At 40.3% G+C, this 18156-nt stretch overlaps 1 protein-coding gene across 16 annotated transcripts in view; it reads right to left on the bottom strand.

Moving 5' to 3' along the window:
• The window catches only part of ECT2L (epithelial cell transforming 2 like), a 79236-nt gene that overhangs the window by 16744 nt on the left and 44336 nt on the right, over window positions 1-18156 (bottom strand). For 13 of the 16 annotated variants that reach the window (XR_003512667.1, XM_027551690.1, XM_027551698.1 and 10 more), the window contains 6 exons: window positions 17782-17910; window positions 12080-12172; window positions 10352-10534; window positions 8805-8908; window positions 6111-6236; window positions 2113-2199 (listed from right to left, as the gene is read on the bottom strand). Coding sequence is in view for 15 of the 16 variants with exons in the window: in XM_027551690.1 (XP_027407491.1) it covers window positions 2113-2199; window positions 6111-6236; window positions 8805-8908; window positions 10352-10534; window positions 12080-12172; window positions 17782-17910 (722 nt within the window). In the remaining variant the exon portion in view is untranslated. The remainder of the gene's footprint in view (window positions 1-2112; window positions 2200-6110; window positions 6237-8804; window positions 8909-10351; window positions 10535-12079; window positions 12173-17781; window positions 17911-18156) is intronic. The other 3 variants (XM_027551693.1, XM_027551692.1, XM_027551694.1) reach the window with 3 other exon arrangements.

Genomic DNA, 18156 nt, shown 5'->3' with positions numbered 1-18156 from the left:
TTGACTAGACGGACCTTTGTTGGCAAAGTAATGTCTCTGCTTTTTAATATGCTGTCTAGGTTGGTCATAACGTTTCTTCCAAGGAGCAAGCGTCTTTTAATTTCATGGCTGCAGTCACCATGGGCAGTGATTTTGGAGCCCCCCAAAATAAAGTATGTCACTGTTTCCATTGTTTGCCCATCTATTTGCCATGAAGTGATCTTTAAAATACTGGAGTTATCTAATATTTATAACGATTTTGATTTAAGGTTTCAGTTGTCAAATTTCCGCTGTTATCTTGAAACTGTTAATAGAGCGCTGCCCAGAATAGCTGTTAGCACGGGCGATTGCTGTGACCCATTAGCCCCACCCCCACCCCACCCTAGCCACCCTCCCCACCCCACCCTGTTACCAGGCAACAGCTACTGAGAGACCGTTAGCATTCCTGCTCAGCCATTGGTTGGTGCCACAGTGGCCCCTCCCACAAACAACCAACTGTCAATAAGGTTCCGTTGGTGGGAGCATTCCACCAACCGTCAGCCGAGTGGTGGTCTTCTGGTGCAAAGTGAGGTAAGAGGTGGATCTCAGCTTTTTCCCTGGGTTCTGTAGCTCACCCAGCCTTGGGCCAGCGGGGACCCTGTTCTGCAGGGCTCTGGAGCTCCTACCATGGCCGCCCACTGGCCGAGCCCCAGGCCTTGAGGCAGTGGTGAGCTTCTCCCCCATCCCCACCTCTGAGACCTAATGGCAGTGGCCATCTGCCTGGGACGTAGGTAGTCTCCAGAACCTGTCCCTGCAATTTGGGCGGCCTGAGGAGCCTGAGGGCGGGCCAGTCGGGTTGGGTGCCTCCGTCAGTGATGACGGCTGGGCAGGGTCTGGGGACCTGGCCGTGAAGGAGCCACCTGTCAGCCAATACCAGAGCTCGGAGGGTGAAAGTTGTGCCTTGGAACCTGGCCCTTTCCTGTCAGAACAGAGGATAATGTTTGTTTGGTAGAAATTTATAGGAACATCATTACCTGACCATGACCTGACCTCAAGAACAAAGGCTCTGATACAGAGAAGTCTGTAACGACTAACCACACTCCCTCTCACCTTTCCTAGAAAAGCACTTTGCTGAGAGCTTTCAGGGAGTTTGGGGTTTTTAAGGCCTGAGCCACCTTTCTCTTGCCTGGCTCTGCGATTACCTTTTCTCTGCTCCAAACTCCCACATTTTGGTATGTTTGGCCTCACTGTACATTGGGCACATGGAGTTGTGTTTGGGTAACAAAACCATTGTGCAGTATTATCACCAATGGTCAGCGGAGATACTGTCGTATTTATTTTTTTGTAAACCCTCTCTTCCTGGGTGGTTCCTGGGATGGCGTGGGGCTGAGTGAGCCCGCAGCTGCCGAGGTCCACAGGGACACTGTCCACTGTAGGCGGACTGTAGGCACCACCCACTCTAGGCAGACTGGTCCCGGCTGTTGGGTGGTTGGGAAAGAGCCCAGGGCCGAGCACCCTTCTGCAGGATTCAAACTTTTCTCTCTGCCTGTTTCTTGACCTTAAGGAAATCACTTAAGTTTTCTGACTTGACTTCCTCTTCTACAAAATGCGGGTTCTAATGTCTGCCTTTCAGAATTCTGAGGTTGAAACATGACAGTAAAAGTGGATGTGTGCTATAGAAATGCTAGACGGCACGCATGCGCTGTGTGTTAACCGGCAGCACAGGACCAAGCCTCTGCTGGTCCACACCTCCTCCACCCACTACCCGTTGAAAGACAACCCTAAAGGTTATATTCATTATACTCAACATTTGAAATCAGACCGTAGCTGATGATGAGTCTGTTAGAAACTGTGATTGATTATACTCAATCAACAGTTGATGGGTTGGTTAGAAACTGTGAACCTTTGTGTCCACGGACCATTTCTTTAAATGCCTTTCTAGCGTCCTATTAGAAAAGCATGGAGTAGCACAGAGATGATTGTTGTTGCCAAGATGTTTCATGTCCATCCCCTTGGCTCAACTTCTTTTTAGATCAGGACTTACTCAAAAGAAAAAGCTACTGGCTGGATCTCCTCCAGTTATATTTGGGGGTTCCCCCCGTCAAGAGAAACTCTCAAGAAAAGAGAAAGAACAAACCAGAATAGTTGGCTTACCAGCTTAACCAGCAACTCAAAATTTGGATCATTTTTGCTGAGACTTGGTTTTGTGTCCTGAGGGTTATCTTCTATAACATCTCTTTCCTGAGGATTAAATGCAGACTTGATTATTTGGAGGCAGGCCCTGGGATATCTAAATGCCCAGTCAGTGCTAAGCCCACAGGAGGCTCTTAGTAGCTCTGCCTTTGGCCCTAATCACAGGGTTCTCTAGAAACATAAGTTAAGCACTCAACAAAATTAAATTTTGTGTTTTAAAAAATAATAACTTTTTGCTTCCTAGGAACTGTGTTAAGAAACTAAATTCAGTGCAGTTTCCATTTTCCCTGGGAACAGCTCCTCACACATGCCTGGGAAATAGGTCTCTGCCTGAGTTCTGGCAGCAGTGCGCACATAAGTTACCTTACTTTCAAGATGCTAGAAGAAAAGTTCACAATACTTTGTAAAATTCACCTCTTTTTTCACCTAATGAAAAATTGTCATAAAGAAATTCACATGCCATTTCTAGATCTGTTTCCACATTTAAATATGGCTTATTCTTTCCTCACTTTGCCTTGTTAATTTTTCTTGTGGCTTCCATATAAATTATCACATTAAAAAATAGCACCCCTTCCGCTTTCCCTGCAGCATCCCAGGGTCCAGCTGAGAAATGGAACACTGGTCCCACTTTTGTGTTGAAAGCTAATGATGATTAATGGTCACTGCTGCTGCCCTTCTGAGTCAAAGATAAAACTATCCATGGCAACCCCTTGATATATAGGAGTGAAACTAGAAGAAAAACACCAATTTATAACCAAGACTCCTTTTGTCTTACTCTATTCAGACAAAAACACGCTTTTATTTTGTACCTGCAGACATGCCTCATGGCTGCCTGAAGCCTTTGTGTAAGACCCCTGGGCCCAGAAGCACACACAGCCAGCCAGTTTCTCCCGGGCCTGCAGGCCCCCCACCTGAGTCTGAGCACTTCATAGCTGCTCCACATAGTCTTCTCACCATGTCCTTTCCCATTTGGGGCTGACCCACACCAGTCTGGCATGTATTTATACTTGTGTGCATGTGTGCTCAGTCAGGTCCAACTCTTTGTAACCCCATGAACTTTAGCCCACCAGGCTCCTCTTTCCATGGAATTTTCCAGACAAGCATACTACAGTGGGTTGTCATTTCCTACTCCAGTATTTATATTTATGCCAGGTCAGGGGGAATCTAGTTTGAATTTTGACAAAATAATTCAAAATTTCTATGTGTGGAATATTGTCTTCTTTCAAAATATGTAATAATACTGATCATTCATATAGAGAAATGATAACGTCAACCAGTTAGCAGTGACACTGCAGTTGTGTAGGTAGACGTGGTTGCAGGTATAAAATGAAAATGAAACTCAGCCTGCTTGACTGGAGTTTAAGAGAACCCAAGCCATACAAATTCGAATTGTGGATTCCACAGATGACGGAGGCCCCATTATCTGGGATATCATCCCTTTGGACAGGCTCCCATGAGTGCTCATTCACTGAAGCTCAGCAGTGGACTCCTGGACCACCCTGGCTATCTTAGAACCTGCTTACTCAGACTGGGCTTTGTTTCACCTCTGGCTCAGCAACAGCTTTTAAGAATTTTTAAACCACTGAACTACCAGGGAATTCCCAGCTACAGCTATTTCTTAAATGTAAATTTTTCTTTGTGGATAGCAAGTCAATTTGATATAGTAATTGTGTTTGAACCTAAAAACAACATGTTCTCTCATTTTATATTATCTAATTATTAGGATTTTTAGGACCTGTTCTTAGGTTAAGATGCCATTTGTTATTCATTTTGAAGGAGGAACTCAAAGGAAGTAACAGAGTAGCAAACTTCACACATTTTTAAGAACACAATTATTTTGAGTCAATGGGCCTTTGCCTTGAGATTCTCCATGGCCTGTAAGGGAGACTTTGGATCACATATTCAGAATTTTCCTCTAGGATCTTAGTTATTGCTAACATCCTACTTATTGCTGGTGCTTCTCCCAGAAAACACTTGACTACCTGAATTAGGGTCCAGAAAGAGTTGTGAGGCTTCCCAGGTGGCTCAGTGGTAAAAAAAAAAAAAAAAAAAAAAAAATCCACCTGCCAATGCAGGAAACACAGGAGATGTGGTCTGATCCCTGGGTCCAGAAGATCCCCTGGAGAAGGAAATGGCAACCCACTCCAGTGTTCTTGCCTGGGAAATCCTATGGACAGAGGAGCCTGGCGGTCTACAGTCCATTGGGTCGCAGAGAGTTGGACACGACTGAGCGACTGAGCATGCATGCAGTAGTTGTGAAAAATGATAGTGCTGAAGAACAACTATGATTCTGGCTGTGACCTATCACCATGTTCTATAGCATCAGTGTAAACACTGCAGGCATATCAAGGCCAGGAGTTACTATTGTACTACTGACTGGGAAGCAAGATGATAGATTAATAGAGTGAGCTATCTACCTATCTATATGTATATATGTATGTGTATTTGGTCCTGGATTTGGCAGACTAATCCTCTTACACAAACCCTTGTGGAAGAATCTATAAAACAGTTGTCTCAGAAGAAGGCGTTACTTTCCACTCCCATGGTTGAGAGTTTGTGTGCTCTTCTGGATGAATATCTACACTTTTAAAAATAAACTCCAAGGTGTGGAGAAACTCACCTCCATTTTATCTGAATTCAGCACCTATATTTAATCTGTGGTTTTCCTTCCTAGGGCCACCAACTTTGTTTCATGGGCATTATGCACAAGCTCCCAAGTTTTAAATAACAGAAAACCAAATAATAATCTAAGATCTATTTTTTTTATTTTATTTTTAAAAAAGGAAAATATCAAAGATATTCCCAGGCATTAAGGAGTTTAACATTTCTGTAGTTTTACTACAGGAAGGTGATGTAACAAGAGCAGGTCTATTGGTTCTGATTCTCTGGAGAACTCTGATGAGTACATGGTCTGTGAGTTTTGTAAGAGATAGATTTAGGGGTCAGGCTACAAGGAAGCAGGGTTCTAACATCTAAAGGCTTTGATGTCCCTGGGAATGTGTTTATCAAGACTCCTCCTGAAGAGGATGCTTGTGGTTGGGAAGAATAAGCTGCTTCAGGGAGTGGGGGTTCTGCTAAGAGGCATGGTCTACTAAAGACAGAGGGCAGGGGCTGCATAACTGCAGGCCTTTCACTCTGCTGAGTGAGTCTAGGGCAGCTTGGCAGAGAGGACGCGGCCCCAGTGGTGCTCCATTTGCCTTTCCCTGCACTGTGCTGTCCTGTAAAGCCAGGGCAACAAAGTCTTCCAGAATATCAGGTTAATAGGGCAACACACCATTTGCTACTAGGGGAACTTACAAGTCTATTTCTCCTAACAGTCTCCACGGTGACTTTGTGTTAGGGGTGGCATCCCCAGCCTTCAATCATCAAAGATAGGTACTTTTCCAATGGGCATGAAATGGCATTTTCATAGACATCAGTTCTCTGAATGACAGTGCAATTTTCAGTATTTCCTGAATCCATATTACTTCACTTAACCAAGAATGTACATATTCTGAATATAGTACTGGCAAAATTATTTTTGCTCAACTAAAGAACTAGCTTCAAACCCACTTTTTTTTCTTTTATGAATTTGAATCTCAACCAAAAGAAAAAAGGAAAAATGAACCATTTTTAGTTTCACCAAAAAAGTGTCCTGGGCTGCAAAAAAAAAAAATCTCTTTAAGTTATGTTGGACAGAATGCGAGTATTCAATTCTTCCCCCAAGAGTCAACTAGTGTTTACTCTCATCAGCATGATGCCATGTAATCCACTAATCAAGTAGATTAAGTGTTACTAACATTATGAAACTACAAAACACCCTTTTAAAAATAAAAATCCATGAAAATGAAGTTCTTATGAGAAATGACAAATTGAAAGCTTTCAAGGTTAGAATTATCATTACTGATTATGAATTTCTTAAGCACATTTCTCAAACTGTACAGTGAAGCAACAGCATAAAAATGCCACAGTAATTTTACCTTTGTGAGTAAACTGTGTGTTGCCTTTGGGTCACTTTTTGTCAGAATGACATTTCCTTCAAAATGCTTGCTCTTTTTACTACATTTCTTTAGCAGAAAATATGACAAAAATTCCAGAGGGTTGTCCTGAAAGATTACCAACCCCCCCAAAAAAAGAATTTTTATTTCAAATGCAGGTCAACAAGAGTGCAGCAGATATGAGAACACATTTTCTAGTAGCATTTTCAGCTTTCTACCTAATTTACAAGTCTAGAACAAAGTCACTCTTATTTGAGGCAGTAAATGGGGCTTTCTGGTTAATCTTGGTTCTTAGCTTATTGTCACAGTTCAGTGAGGATGCCAAGGTCTTGTGGGAGGGTCTCAAGGTCTTCAGAACCAAAGTGACCCACACTGGCCTCTTAGCCAGAGGAGGAAAGGGGACAGGACAACTTTGGTGTGTTACAGGGGAAAGAAGAGAGCCTCCAAGCAGCAGAATTCTTGCGGAAAACACCCTGGTAAGACTCCCAAATCTGGTTCCCTCTCAGGCTGTAGGTTTGAACACCATGAAAATTATATCATACAAGGTTATTTTAAAATAATTTGGTGGCATAAGTACCATGAACCAACATCAGACATTGAATAATTCTTTGGTGTTTGAGAATACTGCAGAGAATTTCAGGGCCTCAGGATTATCCCTGTGAACATCCCTGATCATATTATCAGCTGAATTCTCCAGGGCATTTATTGCTGGGCTGTGAGAGGGTTGGCTAGTGCACTGGAGAGTTGAGTCTTCAGAAAAGAAATTCATGGCTACCTGCAACTCCTCGGGCTCTATAATGGGCCATGAGCCCAGGAGATGTCTGGTGCTTACCCAGGAAGCCAAGTTGAAACCATGATAGATAAGGAGAAAGTGTCCAAAGGCAATGTTAAATCCTCCACAAAGTATAATTACTACAGTGGGAAATACTTGAGAACTGTTTCTTGGAAAACTACAAGCCTTATACAGCATCAGGTATGTTGATAATACCCCATTCCTGTCCTGTTCTCAGCTTCCCCTGAACTGAGGGCTGCAACAATTCTTCCTTATGCATGGGGATTTGCTTCGGGACCTCTGCAAATACCAAAATTCTCAGATACTCAAGTCCCTTATGTAAAATGGTGTAGTACTTGAATATAACCTAGGACATTCTCCCATATACTTTGGTGTGTGTGCCCAGAGGGTAAAGCGTCTGCCTGCAATGTGGGAGACTCGGGTTTGATCCCTAGGTCGGGAAGATGCCCTGGAGAAGGAAATAGCAACCCACTCCAGAACTCTTGCCTGGAAAATTCCATGGATGAGGTAGCCTGGTAAGCTATAGTCCGTGGGATCGAAAAGAGTTGCACACAACTGAGCAACTTTCACTTTCACTTTGTGACCCCATGGACTATAGCCCACCAGGCTCCTCTGTCCATGGAATTTTCTAGGCAAGAATATGGGAGCATGTTGCCATTTCCTACTTTGGGGGATCTTCCCGACACAGGAATCGAACCCAAGTCTCTTGCACGTCCTGCACTGGCAGGCTGATTCTTTACAACTGCACTACCTGGGAAACACCCCCATATACTTTACACATTTATTTATTCATTTGTTTGGCTGCACCGGGTCTTAGTTGCCACACATGGGATTTTCAGTCTTTAGTTGCAGCTCTCAGCATTTAGGTTCTTGACAAGGGGTTGAACCCAGGCCCGCTGCATTGGGAGTGCAGAGTCTTAGCCACTGGACCACCAGGGAAGTCCGTCCCATATACTTCAAATCATCTCTCAATTACTTATAGTACTAGTACAGTATAAACACTATGTAAATAGTTGTCAATGCATGACTAAATTCAAGTTTCACCTTTTGAAACTTTTGGAATTAAAAAATATGTATTTAATTGGTTACTCCAGGTCTTAGTTACAGCATCTGGATTCTAGTTTCATGACCAGGGAATGAACTTAGGTCCCCTGCATTGACAGCATGAAGTCTTAGCCACCAGGTGAGTCCCTGGAATTTTTTTTAATGAATATTTTCAACATGTGGTTAGGTGAATCTGAGGGTGCAGAACCCATGGTTGCAGAACCCAAGGATACATAGAGTTGACTGTATTTTATTTTCCTAACGCCTTTCTATGATATTAGAGCAGAGTATGTTTTTATTCTGCCTCCCCTCATTGTGTCCTAGTGTGTGGACTGACTTTTCTGGAAGAGCATTCAAAATTTGCTTCTGATTTTTTTCAGGCTTTCCCTAAGCTTATCCCCAACCAAATTACTGACTTGCATGTTTCTGTCCTGTTTTCTCTTTTCCTTCCTCTCTCATCTAGCCTTCCTTGCCTTTCATCTATTATAGCTGGTTTCACCATTTCTCAGTTTTTCTGCCATACTATTAATTGTTTTAACTGTTGAATAATGTTTATGTGAAATATAAGCCACTAAACATGTTTTTTTCTTTAAGAAGTCACTTCTGACTTAAATTAATCACAAGATAGAACAGTGTACCATATGATTAATATCAAATAACTGAGAAGATTTTCCTATTTTTGTGTAATACATCTTGGGTTCAGACTCTTTCAGTGCCTGTTTTCATAAACTGATGCTATTTCTCTGAGGAATTGTGTCCTAAAGGATAAAGTGGTAAATGCACACTAAAATTTAAGTTTTGGGGTTTTTGTAGCTTATTTTATTCAAAGGAACACTTACAGAATTTTCTTTTGAAAGTTCTATCAATCCATCTGCCAGAGCTTGTATGATTTCTTGGTTATTCAGAATGTTAGCCACACTCATGGTGTCAAATACAAATTGCCCTGTAAATGTAAGTCCATATGCTTTGTAATTAATTAAGAGATGTGATCAAGAAGAAAACTCAGTCCTTACAGTTGCTTGTTAGTTGATAAAAATGCAGACTAAGAATAAAAATTCTATTATGCCATGAAGATTATCTATCAAGATAAAATAGAAAATGAGCAAAAGCATCTAAATGTGTAGCATATAAAAAGTGACCACTCTGACAAAGTTGATATTGAATAAAATATATAAATTGGACAGGGAAAGAACATGTAAAAATGAACCTTATAAAGTTTAGATTCTCAATTCCACCAAAAGCTCCTCTATATTCTGCATTATCTTTGTGCTCAATTCCATAAATATTTTAAGTCCATAGGGAATAACATACAAACATACATACAGACACCTATATTTTTTAAATATTTTGAGCAACTTGCATTGATTTGAAAAGCAACCTTTTTCCATTTGATTTTCATGCCTTATGACATACATGATCAAAAAACACTTCTACTGTTAATCTTTTCATTTATCTCTCTAGTAGTTAATATCTGTGAAAGAACCATAACATAACCATAACATAGCCTCATAAGAAATTTTAAATATTAGCTGAACACCTACTAAATGTGGTAGAGTTAAAACCAAAAAGACAAATCCCTGCTTTATGCAGAGAGAGATGGGCATATGTTGACAGATGAAATACCTGTATGCATATTTGTATGTTACAGCTCTTGTGTAGACAGAGCAAGGCAGAGGAAGGGAAGAGAGAAGTAAGACATAGATATATAATGACTTGACTGGTACAGTGCTTCAGTGACATGTGAAGAGTTAGGGAGGAAAATGAGTTGGCAGTTAAAGATGCAGGAAAAACCTAACTTTTTTTTTTTTAAGTACTTGATTTTGAAGAACTGACTGGTTTAGATGAAGATCTAAAGTTGAAACAGGACATTGTTTCCAAGAGTCTTTATTGTGATAATTGAATCATGAGTAAGAAGTGTAAATGTGAAAACAAATTCAATAATGTCCAATAGGCCTGTCCATGAAGCCTGTCACCAAATTAAATATTTTAGAAAGAAAATACATAGAATTTAATTATAGAACAATCTAAGTAATGGGTGCTGTGGTCTAAGAGATGCTTAACTGGGATGTTGGTGCTTAACTTTGAGAGCAAATTGAAGAGGGAAAAGGACAGAGCTCTCTGGCTTAGCAAAGTGAATTTTGCCAAGGTAAACAATTGACTGACAGAATTAATAAGATGGTAAAATTTGAAACCAGGAACTAGCTTCAGCATTTTAAAGATGAATATATTTGTTCTTAGTGGATATTCATGATATCTGAAAGAAGCTATGAAAAACAAAGACAATAAACAGTCAGTTTTTTACTTCTGCATTCCTACATTTGTATTCACTTTGGATATGTGACAAGCTTCATAATTAACCAGCAACAGAAGCAGCAACAGTTCTTACCTATCATCCTGCCACTGATGTTCTTCTGCAACTCCTTGAAGAGAGGACTTAGTTGTTTCCTTACTGATTTCAAGGTGTCTTCCAGGAAGTCGGTGAGGCTGGACCATGTCTGCAGCTTTGATTCGCTGAAGTAGATGGAAGGGGGTGCCGTTTCCCACTGTCGTCCCAGCCAGTCACTAAGAACTGACATTATTTTCTGCATTTAGTATCACAGACTTAAGCTCAGAGTTCTTCTTGTTTACAGTATGGGAAAAAAAATACTCTTAATTGTATTTATATCAGGCTTATTACCCTTTCTCATTAGAAGACTAAGATAAACACCCATAGTCTGCTTTCAAAGGTAAAATTAGAAACTCAAAAAGGACAAAATGAATAATTTCAAATGTCTATCTACTCTTTGATAAGATTGACATTTACACTGTATTTGAAGTAAAATTAAATAGCTGCTGGATTTTTGCATCAAAAGCAGAATAGACTTCCAAATAAGAATATACTATTTTATGTTCACATCCTAAAAAGTAAAAATACAGGAAAACCGCATTTTACCTGGTTTCCCCATCATGTCATCCAAAAGTCATCTCCATTGGAGCCAACCCTGCATCTTATTTACATCATGTCCAGCTGCTCTCTCTCTCTCTACAGATATCTCTACATGTACTGAAATGGGTGCTTAAAGTTTCTGTCCTTGAAAATCAGTGACTGAATGACACAGGACCAAGGGAAATTCAATTTTCTGTCCTAAATGGATAGTTTCATTCTTCTTTCCACATTTTTTGCTGATAAACATGAAACTATTTGTAACATGTTCTAGAATGAGAAGAAAAAGTGGGAAAAAGAGGAAGAAGAGACAGAGGAGAAAAAGATGAAAACCCATTTTATAACTGCAGTGTCTAGATCCTGTTATCTCTGCGAGGCTGATTTCCTCCCTGAATGGGGCCAAATATGCTCTCATTGGACGCTGCTGCTATGTAAACTAAAATTAACAAGCAACTTCTGCTACAAAGCTGTATTAGGTCAGTGTGCTTTTTGTTGTATCATCATGAATCTTCTTCCTTACAAGTCTCCCATGATTCCAGCTTTCCTGTCTTGAAAGGCACTTAGCATTCAGGATTAGAGAAGTAATGCTTTATATAGTTTTACATCACTCCCATCCCTGTTTGATAGGAAGTGAGAGAGTTTTAAAGGGGAAAATGATTAACATTATTATAGCAAAGCAATTTCACTCTTGTTGGTCAGACAATGTTATTTTGATCCAATAGTTGCAGCTTTAGTATCTAAATGAAATTTTGCTTTCAAGTGTAATTTCTCTTTGTTCTTCCTCTCCCTTAATGCTACTGCAATGAAACTTGAGCCAGCCCCTTCACTAGCTCCTTATAGCTCCAATTCATTTTTCCAAATGAAAGCACATTGATAATGTTTTATGAAGAGAATTGTGCTCTGTACTTATCATTTCTCTAGATCAGCTACATCTTTGTTTAACTGTTAAAGCTGGTATTTTCGCAAATGATGGTTTGAAGCAGATATTTGTAATAATAATTCCCTTCTAAGCAAATGACGGAGTGATGAGAAATGAACTAGCTTGGGAAGTGACAGCACTCCTTCAGAGTAGGAATGAAAGGCAGTAATTGACATTGCCAGAACCAGTATTATTAGCTGTGTTTTGTCCTTGGTGATCCTGGAGTTGGTGGGTATCAATGGACACAGTAGTCAGCACCCATACACACTTACGATGTTGGTAAGAGCCAGTGGCAATCCCAGTGGGAGCAGTAAATAATGTGCCAGTCAGTTGAGACAGCTGAGAAAGAACTTCTATTCCTGCCTCTGCACAGTCAAAAATACTTTCATTAGTTCACTCACAGGTTTTGCCATAACAGTTAAACACTACTTAGAAGCACTAATGAGCTGGCCAAGAAAGGTCACTTGTAGGTCTTGTCTTCAACTCAAATCCCTCATGGAATAGTCCATCAGCGCTTTACAGTTCATCCCTCAATGCTGAAGTCCAGACACTTCATTCAGGAGGATTGACAACAGGGTGGAGAAAGAGGGATGCAGTTTGACCTGGTGCTTATTTTCAAATTTGGAATTAGGCCAAAGACAGAAAAGTCTACACAGATTTTCTAAAATAGTCTGACTCGAAGTCTCCTGCAAGAGGCTGGTTTTAAAACTGTTAAACACACAGTGGAATACAATGGTCAAATTTTAGTGTTAATTTTACCCCTTCTTCTGTGACACAGCATATAGATCAAACTACTTCAAATGAAACTATACGTAATGTACTTTAATTCTTTGTGGTCCAGGAGTAAAGGATCACTCCAAGTTGTTTCAGTTGCTGCAGCAAGATGGTTGTGGCTGAAAGATTGGGATGTCTGTCATTTATTTGTATCTAATGTTTCCCATGACAAATAGATCAATGAAATTACAGCAAGTTCATAAGGGTACCTATACATTCATAGTCAACTGATTTCAACTAAGATGCAAATAAAATCCACTGGGAAAAGGATGGTCTTTATAAGGAATGGTACTGAAATAATTTGATAGCCATGTGTTTTTTTAAAAAGAACTTCAATTTATACCTGGCATTCTATTTTTTAAAAAAAAGCATAAGTCAAATGGATCACAAACCCAAATGTCAAACTTAAAACTAGAAATAATTCTGGAGAAATCATAGAAGTGATCTTTGGTTAGGTAGAGTTTTTAGATATGACATCAAAAGCATAATTTATAAAACATAAAGATTGATAAATTAGACTTTATCAAAATTAAGAATTTCTTGTCTTCAAAACAAACTATTCAGAGAAGGAAAAGATAAGTCATAGAGTGGGAGAAAATATTTGCAACAACTTTCCCAGAATATACAAAGATATCTCAGTAAAAAGCCAAAAACCCTAAATTTTAAAATGAGCAAAAGATTTGAAAGGGCACTTCACCAAGGAGGACAAATGGCAAATAAACAAGTGGAAAGAAGCTTAGCATCACTGATCATTAGAGAAATGCAAATTAAAACCATGAAGAGATATCAGGACACACTTCAATGGCTCAAATTAAGAAGACTGACCTTAAACAAGTATCGGAGTGTTGGGTAGCTGGAGTGGAAATCTAAAATGGCACAACCACTTTGGAAACAATTTGGCTGGGTTTTTTTTGTTTTTTTTTTTAAGTTAAACCTACACCTATCATATAAACCAGTGATTCCACTCCTAGGTATTTATTTACCCAAGAGAAATGAAAGTATATGTTCACAGCAGCTTTGCTTGTAAAAGTCTTAAACTGGAAAGAACTCAAATATCTATCAGGTGAATGGATAAACAAACATGGTATAACTATACAATATAATCATTCCCAGTAGTAAAAAGGAATGAACCATTGATACTAGCATGACATGGACAAATCTAAAATATCTGGAGTGACGGAAGCCTGACCAAAAAAATGCACTGTATGATTCCATTTACAGAAAATTCTATAAAATACAAACTAATATATTGTGAGCTCAGTGGTTGCCTCTGGTTTGAGTGGAGAAGCAAAGTGAGAAATCTCAAGGTGGCAGGAAGAAACTTTGGGGGATGATGAATGTGTTCATTATCTTGACTTTTATGGTTTCACATGGCGTGTAGACATATGTCAAAATTTATCAAATTACACACTTTAAATACTTCATGTCAACTATACATTAATAAAAGTGCTTACAATTTGTAAGTAACACCAAAAAAAGAGTTTTAGGTTTCTGGCTTATCAGTAACTTGTGAATAATGCGATCTTAAGTGAGAAATTCTGGGAAAGGGGTGGGTTTGTGATACAAGGGAATCAAGAATCTGTTTCAGGTGTGTGAACTTTGAGATGCCTCTTAGCCATGCAAACTAAACACCCACATGAAGATGTCAAGTAAAAGCCAGATGAATTTACAGCTGAGAGATTTCAAAGATGGAGACATAAATTTGGGAGTCTTCAGTATCCAGATTGAACGTAGAGTCATAGGAATAAATGAGACTCCCTAAAGGAAGAGTGTAGCCATGGAAAATAAGTGAGTCTGGGATCAAGCCCGGGACACATTTACAGGCCTCACCAAAGAGAAGCCGGCAAAGGAGACTGAGGGGAACAGACTGCTGAGGTAGGAGGAAAACAAGGAATGGGTGGTATTAGGGAAACCAAGGAAAGAAGAGTTTTGAGGAGGAGTATTCATCCACCTCAAACGCCACTGAGAGGTCAGGGCAAGGTGCGGATGGAGAAGGGACTGCTGCATTTGGGCACATGGGAGTCTTTTATAGTCTTCCAAAAGTGGCTTTGGTAGACTGAGACCACTTCGAGGAGCTTGGGAGGTGGGCAAGTGAGAGATGAGGAAGGCAGAAGCAGTCAGCTAGGGGGATCCCAAACCTTCTGGCTGTGGACTGGTACCTTCTGTTAGGTCAGTGAAAGGATTAGATTAGAAGCAAAGTGCACAGTAAATGTAATATGCTTGAATCACCCCCAAACCCCCACTTCTGGTCCATGGAAAAACTGTTTTCCACAAAATTGGTCCCTGCTGCCGAAAAGGTTGGGGACCTCTGAACTATACCAGTAGTTCTCCAAGTGTGGCTCTGAGATCAGCAGCATCAGCATCACCAAATTCTCAGCTCCCATGCCAGACCTGAATCTGAAACACTTGGGTGGGATCCAGCAATGTGGATTGCGACAAGTCTTCTAGGTGAGTCAAATACACATCAAAAACTTGAGAACCATTGGTATAGTCAACTCATGTGAGAGAAAGTTTATGGTCTCTCAGGGGGGAGGGGGAATGGAGGAGCTACTACAGGTATTCTTGATCTGATAGGATTAATCCAATAGAGGATTGAGGCTCTGGAGGTGGATTGAGCATAGGAGTGATGGCTTGAGAAGGTGCAAGGTGGTGCAATCCAGGGTCCAAGTGGAGTAGCTGATGTTTGATTTGAGTAGGGGTGCTTCTTTCACCGTAACAGAAGGGAAGACAGGATGAATGTAAAAGGTTGGATAGATGGTGGTTTTTGTGGTGGGAGGTATATTGAGGGGTTTCCTTAGGGAAGTAAATGGTGAAATCAAGTGAGAGAGAGGGTTATTGAAAGATTGACTAAAGAGGAGAAGGGGTGACAGTCATTAAAGAGTGGGAAAGTGAATTTACCAAGGAAATGTGGTAGGATTGCTTATCAGAGTTCCAATCCCATTTGGTATTTATGGCATTAAAGTTAGATCAGTAAGAACAGTTGTATTACTCTTTCCAACAGTCTTCAGCTGCTTCAGCACTGGCAGGCATAGATTACGCAGAAGGTTGTGTTCTAACTGGCATTGCTGCTGGTGCTGCTGCTAAGTCACTTCAGTCGTGTCCGACTCTGTGTGACCCCATAGACGGCAGCCCACCAGGCTCCCCCGTCCCTGGGATTCTCCAGGCAAGAACACTGGAGTGGGTTGCCATTTCCTTCTCCAGTTCGTGAAAGTGAAGCCGCTCAGTCATGTCCGACTCTTCGTGACCCCACAGACTACAGCCTACCAGGCTACTCCGTCCATGGGATTTTCCAAGCAAGAGCACTGGAGTGGGTTGCCATTTCCTTCTCCAACTGGCACTGGGATTTAGCCAAATAAACTGGGGTTTGGCCAGCAAAAAAGAAGTTCAGGTTCTTTGCAAGAGAGATGATAATGAAAAACCAGTAAATCTAGGTTTAATGAGGAAGGAACCAAGGTCAAAGGCATGGTGATAGTAAGTGGGAGTACGTGGATTGGAGATCCTCAGGCAAAGAACCGATAGAGTGGGAATATTTGAGGACACAATTTGGAAGTGGTACTCAGAGAAAAATGCTTAAGATCAGGATTTCAGAGGTGGTACAGCTACAGGGCTGACAGGCTCCAGAGTGATTCCTGAGGTGGTGGAAGATTTTTGACTGAGAAGCCAGGGCCTTCTGACTGAACCAGGGTCTCCATGGTTCACCCAGGAGAAATTATATTTGATAGGAAGTTCAGGGATGACCTGGGGGCCCAGAATGGCAATGGGAAATCTATTGTTTGCATACCATTAAGTTTCACTTGAGACCATGTTTGTGTCACTAAATCTACTGTTCTTTTCCCCTTTTGCCCATATTCTCTTTGCCTTTCAATATGTTACTTTTTAACATCCTTTTTTTCCCCTACTCCCATTAAAAAATTTGTTTTGGTCTCATTTTAAAAGTAATAGTAGTTCACTACAGAAAATAGAGACCAAAAAAAGATCAAAGAAAAAGAAAAATGTAAAAGAAAGGAAAACTCACTAATATTATCCAACTGTAGTCAGCATGATGGTATATATGCTTCCAAACCCTTCTTATACACACACCCCACTACCACCCTCCCTGTCACATACACAGATTTTAAACATTGGGGTCACACCTTCCACATTCTTTGTAACTTACCTTTTCAAATTGATTTTAAAAGAAAATTTGAAATAACAGATCTAGAGTAGGGTTAATAGTGTGCTATATTTGCTCCTAGAGTTGTCTGTCCCTATGTTCTACATAATTGAGATTATATACTTGTAGTAATTGTAAAAACTATTTTTTTTTTACAATAATTTGTACTTCATTTTCTTTTAAACTCCTTCCTATACTTCCTTTGCCTAGAGAAATCCTGCCAGAGTCATGCTTTGTATGTATTGAATAGTCCAGTGAAATCTAAGGATTAAGAACTAAGTTTAAGTTCCCTAAGGAATGGGTAGCAAGAAACAGTTTGAGAAACTTTAATTCCACACTTCCTTTCCCATGTTCTGCTTGGCTAAAAAACAACAACAAAGAAATAAACAAAAAAACAGCCCATGAATTCATGAAAGCAGAGCTTTTATGTTAAATACGACTGATATTAGGCACTGAAAATGATGTTACCACACTCATCTTTACAAGGCACCATTTTTTTAATACTCCATTTTTAAATACTCCAACATTTAAGTATTTTATATGTATTTTGATATTCACAAGTCCGATAAGGTAAGGTACTATTATCCTAACTTTCATATGAGGAAACAGAGGTCCACAAACTTGCCTAAGACCACACAGCTCAAGTCACATGAGTGGAATTCAAGTCCAGCTCCCTGGTCACCAAGTTCATGCCCACTCCTTCCAGATTCTGAACCCAACAGGGAAAGTTTCCTCATACAGGCTGATGATGGTCCCAATGCTGGTCTGGCATTTTCACCTGTACTGTGGAGGCTGATTTTAGTGTGTTTTCCAGAAGAAACAGAAATAATTTTTCTGGTTAGCTTTTACCACTAATGACTATTTCTTTAGGGACAGGTTACTCTGACCACTAGCCTTGATGTCCTTTCCCCCTAAGTATCTGAGTATGTGAAGTATAAGGAGAAAAATAAAAAATAAATGTAACTTAGTTATTTGAATTGAGGACATTTTATAAATCCATGAAATATCATCACAAAGTAGGTATGACCACCACCTCTCAAAACTGACCTGATGCTCCAAGTGGTACAAAGAGGTCCACGTGACCCCCTTCTTCTTCTGGGGCCACATAGCTTCCTAATTTTTCCCAGAAGTCTCTCACTTCAGGCCTCAATAAATTTTTAATACCAATTTTATAGCCTGAGGGGGAGGAAATCAAAATGTCACATTAACAGAAGCTCTTAGCAGTTTGTGTTGTAAAAATACAGAGGTTCAAAAAGCCAACATCTGCTTGTAAGGCCAAGATCTGCAGGGCATCTCTGCTTCAATGATGGCCCCATGTTAGGACCACAGAAGGTACCACTGGACTCCAACATGACAACACTCTCCTACTGTCCTGGATTTATTAGACACTGAGTGCTTAGGTTAAGGACATTGTGTCTCTGC

This window comes from Bos indicus x Bos taurus, chromosome 9, assembly GCF_003369695.1.
Source record: "Bos indicus x Bos taurus breed Angus x Brahman F1 hybrid chromosome 9, Bos_hybrid_MaternalHap_v2.0, whole genome shotgun sequence".
NCBI lineage: Eukaryota > Metazoa > Chordata > Mammalia > Artiodactyla > Bovidae > Bos > Bos indicus x Bos taurus.
The sequence above is the reverse complement of the archived record's forward strand: the minus strand, read 5'-3'. Positions and strand labels throughout refer to the sequence as shown.